Below are 13,352 nucleotides of genomic sequence, written 5' to 3' on the forward strand. Positions count from 1 at the left end.
GCTTCTTGCCATGGAGATGGGGAGCAAAACTTCATCTGAGATCCTGAAATTAACTTTTAAACTGAAAAAAGCAAGTTGGACTGAACCCTCAGTATTGCACCTGATACAATCGACATGTCAGAAACTAATCTAATGTAAGAGAAAGTTGCTTTAGAAGTATTAGAAGATCAAATGACGCACTGGAGGATCTGCTACTCCAGCTAAATCTCTCTATCCGTCCAGGGAGAACTATTGGGGTGTTTATCACAAGGTGAATGGTAGAAGGGGGTGAGAGAGAGGTGAACTCTTTAAAATATAATTTATTTTCTGGCTACCTTCCTTTCATAAGAAAAAAAAATCAGCTTAAATTACAGGCATGCAGACGAGCTCTTTCAGCCTCAGAAATTCATCCTACATGTTGATTAATAGTCAAACTATTACAGCTTTAACATGAAAAATGGGAAAGGCTTCAACCGAAGATTGCCTGTAGCTAATGATGCAGTGGAATGAAAGGTTTCATTCCAGCTAAACCATTCCTGTTCCTGTAAAAATAAAGAAATCCACTCTTGGGTTATGAAAAAGACTCCAAGAACTTTGCATGTTTACTGGCTTAAAATAATGCCACGCATTTTAATAAATCTGTGTATACAGGATATTTTACCCATGGAGTCAAACACATACGTATACACAGAATATATATAGCTGTGGGAGATATTCATCTATCTCAGATATTAAGCGCGGAAGAGAAGTTGGTGCCCATAACCTAGAATTTCACATGTGTAAGCACATTACAGAGTTAATAGATTTTAGCATAGCTCCTGTCTCAGGCTAAAAAAATTGAAGTGTAATACCAAGAACACCACAAGGAAGTGCAGTGGGCTGTATAGAATCTGCCTGGCAAGGCTGCCTGACATACGCATGGCTTGCTTGGAGATCTCCCTGTGGTTCAGCCCCTGGCGCCATCAGTTGGGCTTGAAATCAAAAGCAGTGGAAGGAGGTAATTAAAAGTGACTCTGCACCACTCCGCTGGCAGAAGACAGCTCCGCTGCAGCCACTGAAAGAGGGTGGGAAAGGATTCAGGGGGATGTAAGAGAAGGCATGCCTCTCTCCAGTTTTAGTGATTTCCATTATGGAAACGGCACTTTCCAGCTTTTAACCTTTACGCCACTGAACTCAAATATCAACTTTAGGTTTTAATTTCAGCACATGAAACGCAAACTCCAGTTTGGCTAGCGTCAACTGCACGCTCTCCCTAAGCCGCAAGGAAGGTGCAGAGCTGAAAAAGCCCTCCAACGCAGAAAGCTGAAAAGTGGAATTACACACGAGCGGTGATTGCCACCAGCACTTCTGCTAGCTGGCTGCACCACAGGTTTTCAAGACTATGAAAGTCAGGGTGCAGGGGAAGGCCACGAGGTTCGAACCATCCTGTTGGCTGCAGGAACAGCCATTAAAAGAAATTAAGAGAAAAGTCAGACTCCAGAAGTAGCAGAAGACACTGTGTTCCAACTCCAACCAGCTGAAGGAAAGTTTATATAAAAACAATCACTTGGTCAGTGACTCATAAGGAAAGAATTTCTAAGCTTTCTTCAGGGAAACCCCAGTAAATAACATGTCTGAAAACACATGAAGATGGTGTTGTCTGTTCCGTTACGATACTCGGCCCACATGATAAAACCTCTGGCAGCAGAACAACCTCCTGAGCACAGTTCTCTTTGGGAAACCCAAAAACCAGTAAGAACTGCTGTGAGTCCTTGCAAAATCTGCCTTATATTCTAGCTCTTGTGTGACATGTCTAATGCAAACTGGGAAGAAACGTGAAAATAATGCTTTTCCTTACAGCTTGGGAGAGCGCTTCTCTGTTGACTGCATGCAGGGGTACTCTCAAGATGTATAAATACCTGGATTTCAATACACTCTGCCTCTTTTATAGCTAAGCGCTTTGGATTGAAATATCCTGCCACGCTATGCCCTAAGAAAGTGAATGAAAAGCTCTCCGCATGCACAGCCTCTCTGGAATATGTTACCAGCCACACAGCAGGCTTTGCAAGGAACAGTACTCTATCCAAAGAAAAGCTGGACTGAACTTGTAACATATATCTTCTCTGGCTATGAGCTTTTTTTTTTTTTTTCCTTTCTTTCTTTTTGTGTTTTTAAGGATATCTTCCAACAGAGAGATTTTAAACTCACTAAAGTAAGTTCATAAAAATAAGGGAGGTTACAGTGGTTTCCAAACAATGACCAGATCCGAACTGTGATATCTGAATTTGGACTGACTAAAAACTACTGTTGGAGATTGCAGGTAGGAATAGTAACAAAAGCACAGACATTCTGCAGCAAGCACAGCTTACATTTTGTAGCAAAGCCTCTTAAGGTTTGCAGATGTCCAGGACAGACTGGAAAGTTGGTAGCAACTTCTTGCTAATTTTACCTCTCCCTCTAATGAATTTTTAGCTTGTTAAGTATGAATGTGGATGTTTTAACTTGCACTGGAAACCTCCCCTGCACGAAGTTATTCCTGTAGGGATCTTATTTCAGTTTACGCTGCTGCCCATGTTTTCAGCTGCTTTACATCCACAGCGGACTCCAGAAGTTTTCCAGAATATAGCCAGAAGTTTGTCAAGAAAAAAATTGAAGGTTGGAAGCATCAGAGAATAATTCCAAAGGGACTGGGGAGTTACCATAGTAAAGCAGTATTTTTACCAAAATGCACAGCAACACAAGAGGTAGCATCACTGGTATCTGAACTGTAATTTTCCATTGTCAGTTGGGGAGTTGAATTTGGAACAAACAAGGTATTTGTGACTAACTGTAAACTCTGGGAGATAGCTTAATGCTCGCCCATATGAAGGAATATATGACAATATATATGTTTTTAAAAAGCTATGGAAGAGCAGCCTAAAGGCCATCAATACTGGTGAAGCATGAGCTTTGCACAGAGAAAACGCAGCTGCAAGGTAAAGGGAACTCTAAAATAGGAGCAACTTTTAGGCCTAATAATCTATTCCATCATCCAGAATGGAACATTCAGCCAGAAAGGACACAGGTAGGAAGGACTTTGAGACATTCTCCCAAAACCCAGGAACTCACAGAAGGGAACAGGTGACACTGAGAAGTGCTGCATCTTTCTATCTTCTATGGAGCAGCAATGCTCCTGAGCCTTACCAGGGAAAAGATGTGTATTTAAGTACTCCATCATAAATTTCACTCCCGTTGCTTTACTGTCATGACGTAATTACACAATTAACTAGGAACCAGGACAACTACCTGGCACTCTGGATGGCTGAACTTCTGCTTCCAAGGACCTGCTGCCTCCAAAGGGAGACTGAAGTAGTTTACAGTCAAGAGATCCAGCCTTGGAAGGAATAATCACAAGTTATTCTAGACATAGATGCCTAGAAATACATGCAATTCCCCGGTCGGATACAATCCAAAAAGATCTGAGTTGTGAAAGGAAAATGTTGTACACACAAAGGAAACACATTCAGTATACTGGAACAAAGATGCCAAAGCTCTTTGAATGCAGACACATTTGAATGCACAGACACACGCACATACACAGTCTTGGGCAAACTCATCTGAAACAATTTTCCAAAGTTTTTCTTTTTGTCTTTCATTAAGCCAGCAAAAGGATGAAGAATCTCATATGCATCTAGGCTAGTTTACAACAATTACTGATTTTAAACCACTTGAACTCAAGTGACCCAAGAAAACCACTTGAGCAAATTTCCAACCATGCTTTAAGCTGAGATACTTCTAGTTCACCAGCTAAGGAGGGATGCTCAAATGAACCGGAATCAAATTAGGATTAATCAAGCACCACTTATTCTTAAAAGACAGGCAGAAATAAGTCACCGCATACTCAGCTGATGTTAGAGTGAGGTATTTTTAAAGAGGCAAAGACGAAGATGTCTTGGCAAACCTGCTCCAAACTGCATAAATCCTGCCTTCGCAGGCCTAAAAAGAGAAGTCCTATGGAAAGAAATCATGCTGCCACTTTACAGAATTCACTATTCAAAACATAATCCTAATTTCCACATCCTCTGTTAGTCAGACAGTGACAAACAGGTAGCTTGCTTCAAGACCCTTTATTTCCACAGAGGCTCAATGGCTAGTGACAAACCTCTAACCAAAAATGCAGACAGGACACAGTTCAGTAATTACCCACTGATTCCCTCTTGACATTCTTTGACTGTAAGCTTTATGAGCCAGGAACCACTTTTTTTTTTATTCTAAGTTTATAAAACGGGATCCTGGTCCACAACTGCAGCTTCTAGACAAATAGCATCTATTCACAATATTAACAACAGCTGCTAGAAAGGCATCATGCTGTGGCTTACAAAAGAAACTGTACAAATAAGATGGAACAAAATAAAAGAAATATGACATGGGGCAGAAATCACAGCCTCAGTTGGACAATGCCAGGACTGGTTCTAGGAAAGGAGAACTCTATTTTAGCAGAACATTCATCAGACTACAGAAAGCAGGGGAAAAAACCAACAGTCCACTAAAAACTTACAACGCTAAGCAGAATACGTCCAGTCACAGCAGATGAAATCCTAACCCTCGAGAAGTTGATGGGAGTTTTGCAACTGACTTCACCATGCCCAGTATTTCACCCATGTTCCAACCTTTCCATGACCTATGTTGGTGGCAACTAAACCATTTCTGAGCATATGTATTCATTCGTTGGTTTAAGAGGTATTTTCTGCACAGCACTATATAAAAACGAGCACAGAGAGAAAGAGCTGATGTTTTCAAACTCTTGGAGATGACAAGCTTCCTGAAGCAAGGGCCCTGATTTCAACCACACCAAGTGCAACACAGACAATATGGTGGACTGCAGACAATGCTGTATTTTGTTCTCAGCTTCATCAGGTTTAACAGTGGGCCCTTAACTGGAAGCCACTGCTCTGGAAGTCCTATAGAAAAAGGTGAGCATTTGCCTTTGCACAGGACATTGGTTACTTGTACATATGTACAGAGGCTCACATACAAATACACCAACTCTGGTTCACACATAATCCTGTTCAAGAAGGCATCACAGCTATAGACACCTATACATTCGAGGCTGTTTGCTGTTGTCATTGTTCACAGAGTCAGACCATTACCTATATCGAAGCCCCCAGGTGAGGAACAGCAAGTAACAATGCCCAGAGAGCTCCTTGGTGCCCAGGGCTGGCATAAAAACTTCACCTCTTTTGAGAGTCAGCAGCCACATCCCTTGGGTCACAGGCGCCATTAAGGAGAGGTTGGGTTATTTGAGGATGCCCAATTGTATGCAGCTGCACAAGTGGATAAATGGGTGGCCTCTGCCATTTTCTTCACTGTCCTCACAGCAAAGCTAAGGACAATGTAGCGCTCATAACGCTTCCGAGAATTTCTCTTTGTGTCAGCCAGGTTACCTTTAACAGCTATAATTCAGAAGTACGGTAAAGCAGTTGTCAGCCTCTGATCCTGACCAGCCACAGACTGCTCCCAGTGTCTGCACAGCACCTAGGGACGCTGGCCTGCGACCGCATATCACGTTCACGGGGATTCCTGCTTCCACTGGAAAATAGCTAGGTCTGCAAATCAGGCGGAGTTTAAAAGCACCACAACTGAATGCCAAATTACATTGCATAAGATACTTATAAACCCAGAGTATTTCATGCTCTGGGTTCATTTTTTTTAGTTGATTTCCCTAAATGACCGTAAGTACGGTGCCTAGCATAGTAACCCAACCACCGAACAGCTCAAGAGAACAGTGTGCAACAAATATGACTGAAGAGTTTGAATATCTGCTATTTAAAGGTCTGATGCCAGCCTGACACTTTGTGTAGCAGCTCACGGTAACTTTCTATCTACTCACTACAGAGCTTCTATCTAGCCAGATAACTTCACGTTATTACTGAATATTCCACCAAGTTCAAATATGTCATTCTCTCTTTTTCAAATAATTTGATTATAAAAGGTGAAAAGTAGAAGTTAATTAAATTTTTGTTTTGTTTTTGAGAGAGACACAGAGAGAGAGAGAGAGAGAGAGAGAGAGAGAGAGAGAGAGAATAAAGGTGAACCAAGTAATACGACTTATTTCTCAACTTCAGGAGCAGTTGTTTTAGGAACAACAATATCTAAGTCACCAAAATGAAAGAACTGCAGACATCAAACACCATGAAATGCCCACAGCCGGCTTTTCCTAGTGACAAAACCCACCTTTCCAAAATCAGCACAGTTGACACATCAAGTGTCATGCAACTACTTCAAACAGAGAAGGGCTTTGGTCAATCCAAGGCCATGATGGTGTTGGGACCCAGGTGAGACAGCAGCTGAGGAGTGACCACAAAATACAAAGAAACGACATTGCAAAAGGAGAATTATGAATGAAGTTTCAGTACAAAGGATTTTACGCACAGGATGCATGCAACTGATTCTCCATGTGGAGAGTAATTACAAACCTATCTCCACAAGAAGAGAGAGGGTAGGTTAAACGAATCCAGGATGCAACCGCACATCAGACTAGACATTGAACATCTTTGGTTTAGTCCAGAACAGAAAATAGCATTCAGTTTCTCCTGATCATTTTGTTGTCTCTTACAAATGAGAAAAAAAGAACCATCTGGCTGTTTCCCAGCTGCCCTCCACCCTCCTGTCCAATGACTACATTTCCTGTTGCACTGTAAATGCCATGGAAGTGTGAGCTTGGTGACATTTTTGGCAGGAAAAAAAAATAAAATCATGCATATTTTTATTTAGCCCCAACTTTTTTATTATTATTATGTGCTACTCAGGAGTAGTTTTTTGTGAAATACCTAACTTGGAAGACCTTACAGGATTGTCCCAAAGTCTTGGGATAGCTGTGAGTGTGTTTCCCCTTCTGTTCAGTTCCCCACGTGGGTGACACCATGGTGCTGCACTAAAAGGGATGATGGAGAGGCAACCACAGCTACCGAGACCTGGAGACACATGGACTCAGGTTGCAGGTATCAGCCTGGAGTCCCAGGGATCCCATGCAAAGATCCGGCACCACGCAGCCCAGCCCAGGACCCTTCTCTGCCAGCCAACTGTCAGCACTCATTGACCAGCGCTAGGAAAGCATCTTTAGAGGTTGGCTGCCTTTACTACCTTCCCCAGGGCAAATCTCTCTCCTTTCAGTAGGCATATATTTCCAGAACAGGGCTGACCCTCATGCTCCATGATCTGAAACAACCAGAGAGTTTCCACCTTTCTGCACAGCCTCAGTGAAATCCTTCATTAGAATGGAAGTGATGCAAAACTCAGCTGCAACATAAAAAATGAAGAATTCTGAAATACTTTTAATATGCAGATGCCTTGCTGAAAGCACAGTAAAGGGCCCACCATGAATACATTACAGAAATAAAAAAAACTGTTTGCTCATTTCTAAATTTCCTGGAGCTTGCTTAATGTCAGCAGGTCCATTTAATAGGAGAAATGTAAAACTCTGTGACAGCTATTGAACACCCGACCACTGATATAGGCAGTTACCAGCTTTGCTGGGGCTGGTTTTGAAATCCTTCAGTTAGCAAGCCTGCATCTCGTTACAGTCAGTGCAACTGATGCAATCCTATGAATCTCTTTTTCCCCTGTACATTTTTAACTCTCTCATGCCAGCAATTATTTTACCCCTACAAGAATATAAAAGAGGGCTGCTCTGTTTTGGGGGGAACAAGGCTGCCTCTAGTTTTTTGTTTCAACTTGTAAATAGTTAGAAGAACAAGAAAGCTGTTTTTATTTGAAACGTGTTTTCACTTCTTTGAAAACGTAAGGCAGCAAGAAAGACAGTGAAAAACAGCCTGCCATTTCCTTTCCTCCCCGTAGTTTGGACTGCCGCTGACCCAGCGTCGGTGCGCATGCACACACGCTCCCTTAGTCTGCTCCTTTACACCGTGACTTCATTGTAAAATTCAGCTCGTCTGTTTGAAGCAGCGACCAAAACGCTGTCTATAAAATTATGGCATTTCTCCCACTTTAAAAAAAAATATTTTAACACTTCTTCATTTAAGAATTATTTTTAAACCTACTTGGCCTGAGGCCAATTTTAGTCGTAGCTGAAGGGGATTCTTCTTTTCCTAGAATTTAAAGCCTTTCTTTCCCAAAATACATCTAGTGTACACTGAATTAAAAAGCAGTAAATGCACAGTTTAGACTTCTGTGTGCACCACTTTATCCTCTGGCACATCAGCACAATTTGCTGTTCAACTTACTAGTATATAATAAACGTAACTGCGTTTTTACTTTCTCTAGTGTAGGACCTTAACTTGCAGAGCGACGTCGGGAGTTCCCGAGCAGAAGCGCTCTGACTTTCAGTTTGAATCTGGCTGGGACGCTCGGAGAACATCACCGCAGCCAGCAGCTGGCTGAGTCAGAGCGCGTGTCTACCAGGTAATTGAAGACCCTTCAGAAATATGGCTGGATTTGAAAAAGCAAGCGAGCATCGCAGCCCTACTACAACGCAAAGATATGCGTGGCTTCTGGCACAGAACCTGCATGTACATGTTAATAGCCAAGCACGAAACAGATGAGCTGAGAGCACTGCTGTCATACGCTTCGGTAAAACGAGTGCCCTGACTTCACTCGGTCTCAGTTCCCATTTTCCAGGAATGTCTCAAGAGAGAGTAGGACATCTGGTCTTCTTAATGAAGTAGCCGATTTGGAATCTGGTTCTATAAAACTAACCCCACTACTCCTAGATTCCCTGCTTCCCCCCCCCCAAAAAAAAAAAGGAAAAAAGAGACTTGAAACTAAGCAATTAATATGTCACCAAGAAGTATTTTAAGCAATAACATGAAAACTGACCTGGCAGGGAGAGTACTTTCCTTCTCTTTTCAAAGGAAATTCTGTTTTTCTCAGGAGAAATTTCAATCTAAATTATACTGACTATATTAGATGAACGTTCATGTGCTCAGTGTTATCCACACCGTGACAACTCTACTAACCAAGACGCAGATATATTATATAGATACTTTGGTTCTACGTGCTTTGTAAAGGGTATCAGCAAGCACAGCAATTCAAAATAATTAGCAAAATTTTGTAGTCTTTGATCCACAAAAAGTAGTTTAATCAGATTTTTTATTTTCTAAGTAAATCTTCTCAAGACTGACCTCAGCATTGAAGTGCTTGATCTTTTAAATTAAGCAGAACTGATTGGATAATGCGGGTTTCAAGGATGTGAAAAGAAAGGTGAACTCTTTATATTAAAATGTGTCACCTTGGGGTTTTGTTTATTTTGTGGTTGTTGATTCCAAATCCTAGGCACTTAAGTGGTAAGACAAAATTTCAGGAGGACACAGCACCCAGTTAACCTTTCAACCTAACAACATTGGACATGTAACAGATATTACCTTTATGAGAATGTTGCAGGTTTTGTTGTTTTTAAACAGCAGGCTCTGGAGGGCCGGTGGCTTTTGCTTTGTTTTTAAATTAAGGTGATGAAAATGCACAGGGGAGGAAGAAAATTCGCAAAGATAAAGAAACTCAGCAATCTTCAGCATCTGGACTGAACTACAAACAGCTTCTCAGGGCTCTGCCCAGTGCTCTGCCTGTCCCGCCTCTGCGCAGGACTGTGGAGCAGAGTTCAGTTTTAACGCTAGCGAGACGTGGCTTGCCAACATGTGCTTGCTGAATGAGGTAGGTCTCCATTACCTCATTCCAAACGACCCCTTTTACAGATCCCATGCAACAAAGCTTTTGAAGATGTATTTATTTTTAACCGTGAGAAATCTCACTTACGTTAATGATTGTGCAACAATAAAAAGTACAAATAAAAATGATTAGTAGTCCACCGATGACTATAAACCCTCTTCTCTTCCCTCCCCCTGCTTTTTCTTAGGAACTTGTTACTCCAATGTTTATTTTTACTTTTGCAAATCTAAGAGGCAAAGCTAAAGGCAGAGGTACAAAAGCAGCACCATGAGATCTTTACGTATGACACAATCCAGTGTGAATGCCACACCAGGCAACAAGAGTAGGAGGGTTAAAGCCTTGCTAGGTACCCAGTTAATCTGTAGAAGGACAGTAAGGAAGGATTATGCAGCTTTGAGAACCACCATGATCCACATTCTGCCGCTCCTCTCTTCTCCCAATATCCCTTCTCAAACTCTTTTACCACCTCTCAGATTTACCCATTTAATTTTCCATGCAACTAGTCTCAGAAGAAGTCTGAAGGTGTCCCTGGGGTTTGAGTCCCCACAGGCAGCCGCCTTTAATTTTACCCACCTAACTGAGATATGTAAACTCCAGAAATGAGCATGAATGACTTGTGTGAAAGAAGGGAGGGGACGCAGATGAGGATACAATGATCCCCCACAAGGATCTGGGTCCAAAAGAAAGATGAGGATGGCTTTCACGGAGATTTGCTTTGGAGTTACCTTCTGGCAGACAGCCCAGGCCAGAGAGGGAACATTTGTGAGCCTACAGCAAGAATTGCTCAGAGTGAAAGGAGAGCTAACAGATCCACCAAACCTCAAATCTCATAGGTTTCTCCTATACTTTATATGTACTCTGCCTTTTGCTAGCAATTAACTCCAAGTCAGATGCTACTTACTTGTCCTGACCTCCCTGGAGCACCCCACAGCTCAGGTCTCTGGAGAGCAGAGCTTGTCCACATGAGTCCTGGCTTCCAGGTTTAGTTTCTGCCAGTCCCAGGAGATGTCTGGTGTCCCATCTATCCCTATTTCCCTTGACAGAGCATGTACAGCCTAACACCTCTCATCAGGAGACCAGCTCAGCATCCACTGCAGCAGCAAAGCCTTAAGTCAGCTTATCATAAATGAACATTATAAACATTACCTTGACATTTCATACCACCTGCTACCTGAAGTCCCTCTCTCCATGCCATCAATGCACCACTTCTCCTAACCCTCCCCTCACCCACCCAACACCAAAAGCCCCTTTTCTCAGGCAGGCCGGCCAACAAAACACAGATCTTTGGTGCTTCCAAGCCCAGTTACCATGGAGACAGCAGAAGTCAAAAAGTGGTTAAAACACAAAAATTCAAACCAGACAAATTCTCAGACCTTCAAAGCTTTTAAAACCCACCTGGGTCTTCCCCAAATACCTGAGAAACACCACAAGCTCACAACACGATGCTACAGGCAATATTTTATTTCAGGGGCTAGTTTCAACGTTTGCTACGAAGCATCTTCTGATGCTCCAGCCACATCCTCCTAAGGGTTAATAAACCAAAACAGGAAAGAAATAAAAAGCACAAAAGCTGTGTAACTTCTTTCCATGGTATGACAAACTCTCTGCCGCATATTCCAAAGTGTGAGATGTGAAATTTCCATTCTTACACTCAAGTAAAAATGGCACAAAAAAGTACAAACCCTGGGAACTGCTTGATTATTAGTTTATCAGATCAACATCAGCAAAACTGTCTTTTTATGTGCTGCTTAGTTTCAAAAAACCTACCATGCATATTTCAGCTCTCCCTCTCCACACCCCACACCCTTCTGCTGCTGTCCAGCTGGAACACATCAAGGGTCTAGAAGCCAAGTCAAATGTTGACCCCACCCTCCTCCATCCATTTTAAGGCACCTTCAAAGCCAGTACACTGATCTAGTTCAGCTTAGCCAACAACGCCAGCAAATCTGTTATTTAAGACTTTAGTGCTGGGTTTTTATAACTGCCCATTAATACAAGCTTTGATGTATGGTCAAAAAATCCAGCTGTAATGAGTTTCATCAGACTATAGTAACCTTTCCTCAGAAGGTCTTTATTACTATACCTTCATAATCTTTGGTCCCAATACTGTTTTATAGTATCATTCTTACTGAAATGCCTTCGAAAACAACACTCAGCACCACTTAACACATCTCCTTCCCCGAAATTAAATCAAAGATCTGTTAATAGACACTTTTGTACCCACATTTCTAATAGGAGTTTGCTCTTGAGAGTACGCAGGCAACAGTTGTGTGAAACAAAAGATAAACTGATTTTTATGGCAAAACCCTTGGGACAGGATACAAAAGGATTTTGTAAAAGGACAAAGAACTTACTCTGTTGTTCCCCTTTGCAGGATGCAGCAAGGAGGAAAGAGGAAAAAAAAAGAAATATTAGATACATTTATTTTACATACATTCAGTCTAACTCGCACAGTTCTGGAAATGGCTCAAACCAAATGAACTGACTCAAAGAACATTCACTGAATCCTTTCGTTAGACAGCTTCCAGGGAGCACAGGACATTCGCGAAGGATTTAAAATGCTCAGCAAAGCTGTAAATTCACAGTTTTTCAAAATTTCCTCTCTACACAAACATTCTGATTCCACTTTTGCTTCCTCCAGTGTAAATCAGGAGCAGCTCCAGGGAAGTCGGTGGACACTAATACAAGGGAGAGGAAAACGAGGCCTGAAATGATCTAGGGATGGGACCACAGCCAGCAGGATCTTTGTGCACTGGTAACACTAAACTTCCAGTACACAAAGCAACCCCCTAAATGTGTCTGCTTACCCTTTCACAGCTACTCCCTACAACATGCCAATGAATGGGAAGTTTCCCGATCCAAAGCTTTTTAAAAAGCAAATATTGTACGTTTAGATGAGCAATGAAAGTAAGGAGGAGGTGGCATTAGGGAAAAAGGGGAAAGGAACGGATGGTGCTAGCAAGGTAAAGTGTGCAGAACAAGTTACGATGAACATCTGTGCCTTTTTTTTTTTTTTTTAATTGTGAGTTTTGCCATGAGCTGGCATGAACAGTGTATATTATACAGTGGGAAGTCAGCCAAAACAAACACCAGCCTACAGTTGAGAAATACAGTCTGGAAAGGTTAGTCACAAAGTTGTAGTCATTTTTTCAAAAAGGAGGTTTGGATGCATCCATACAGAAAGCCAGCAGTAAAGTCAGCTGGTAAATGGATATCCCGTTTCAAAGTGAATTGGCCACAGTGTGATTTATATCAAGCAAGCTGACTTGCATATGGCTTGGAAAAATAAAAACACTGATTCATTGCTATTCGGGTGGCTGTCAAAGCCCACGTCCTGACAAAAGCAAATCTCCTGGGGGAAAGTGGTGACTTGGCAAAGTGCAAAAAAATTCGGGGGCTCACAGAGAAACTTGGAGGGGTGATTAAAGATAAGTTAACAAGAGAGTGAACATAGGAATGTAAGATATGAGTGTGAGCACGCATCTCCATGTGCAGAAGGGCAAGGAACGCAGGCAAAAGGAAGCAAGGAAATGGGGAAATGGGATAATATTTGCCTTTAATTTTTAATATTTTAATGAGTTTTGTTTAGGCACAAAGGAAAAATAAAAGTCAATCTTAGACTTAGCTTACAGCATCACATTAGTACTGGGGAATTCCTATTAGTGGCAGTATGGCCTGAGCCCCATTACCACTGTCATCATACGGTTTTAAGTAGCACTACTAGAAAAACAAGA

General features: G+C 41.9%; 1 protein-coding gene across 11 annotated transcripts in view; it reads right to left on the minus strand.

The window, feature by feature from the left end:
• The window catches only part of DNM3 (dynamin 3), a 178,452-nt gene that overhangs the window by 40,883 nt on the left and 124,217 nt on the right, over positions 1–13,352 (minus strand). For 8 of the 11 annotated variants that reach the window (XM_040565132.1, XM_040565130.1, XM_040565129.1 and 5 more), the window contains one exon: positions 11,973–11,984. The exons of the other annotated variants lie outside the window; for them this stretch is intronic. In XM_040565132.1, the coding sequence (XP_040421066.1) occupies positions 11,973–11,984 (12 nt within the window). The remainder of the gene's footprint in view (positions 1–11,972; positions 11,985–13,352) is intronic. 11 annotated transcript variants of the gene reach the window in all.

This window comes from Cygnus olor, chromosome 8 (assembly GCF_009769625.2).
Source record: "Cygnus olor isolate bCygOlo1 chromosome 8, bCygOlo1.pri.v2, whole genome shotgun sequence".
NCBI lineage: Eukaryota > Metazoa > Chordata > Aves > Anseriformes > Anatidae > Cygnus > Cygnus olor.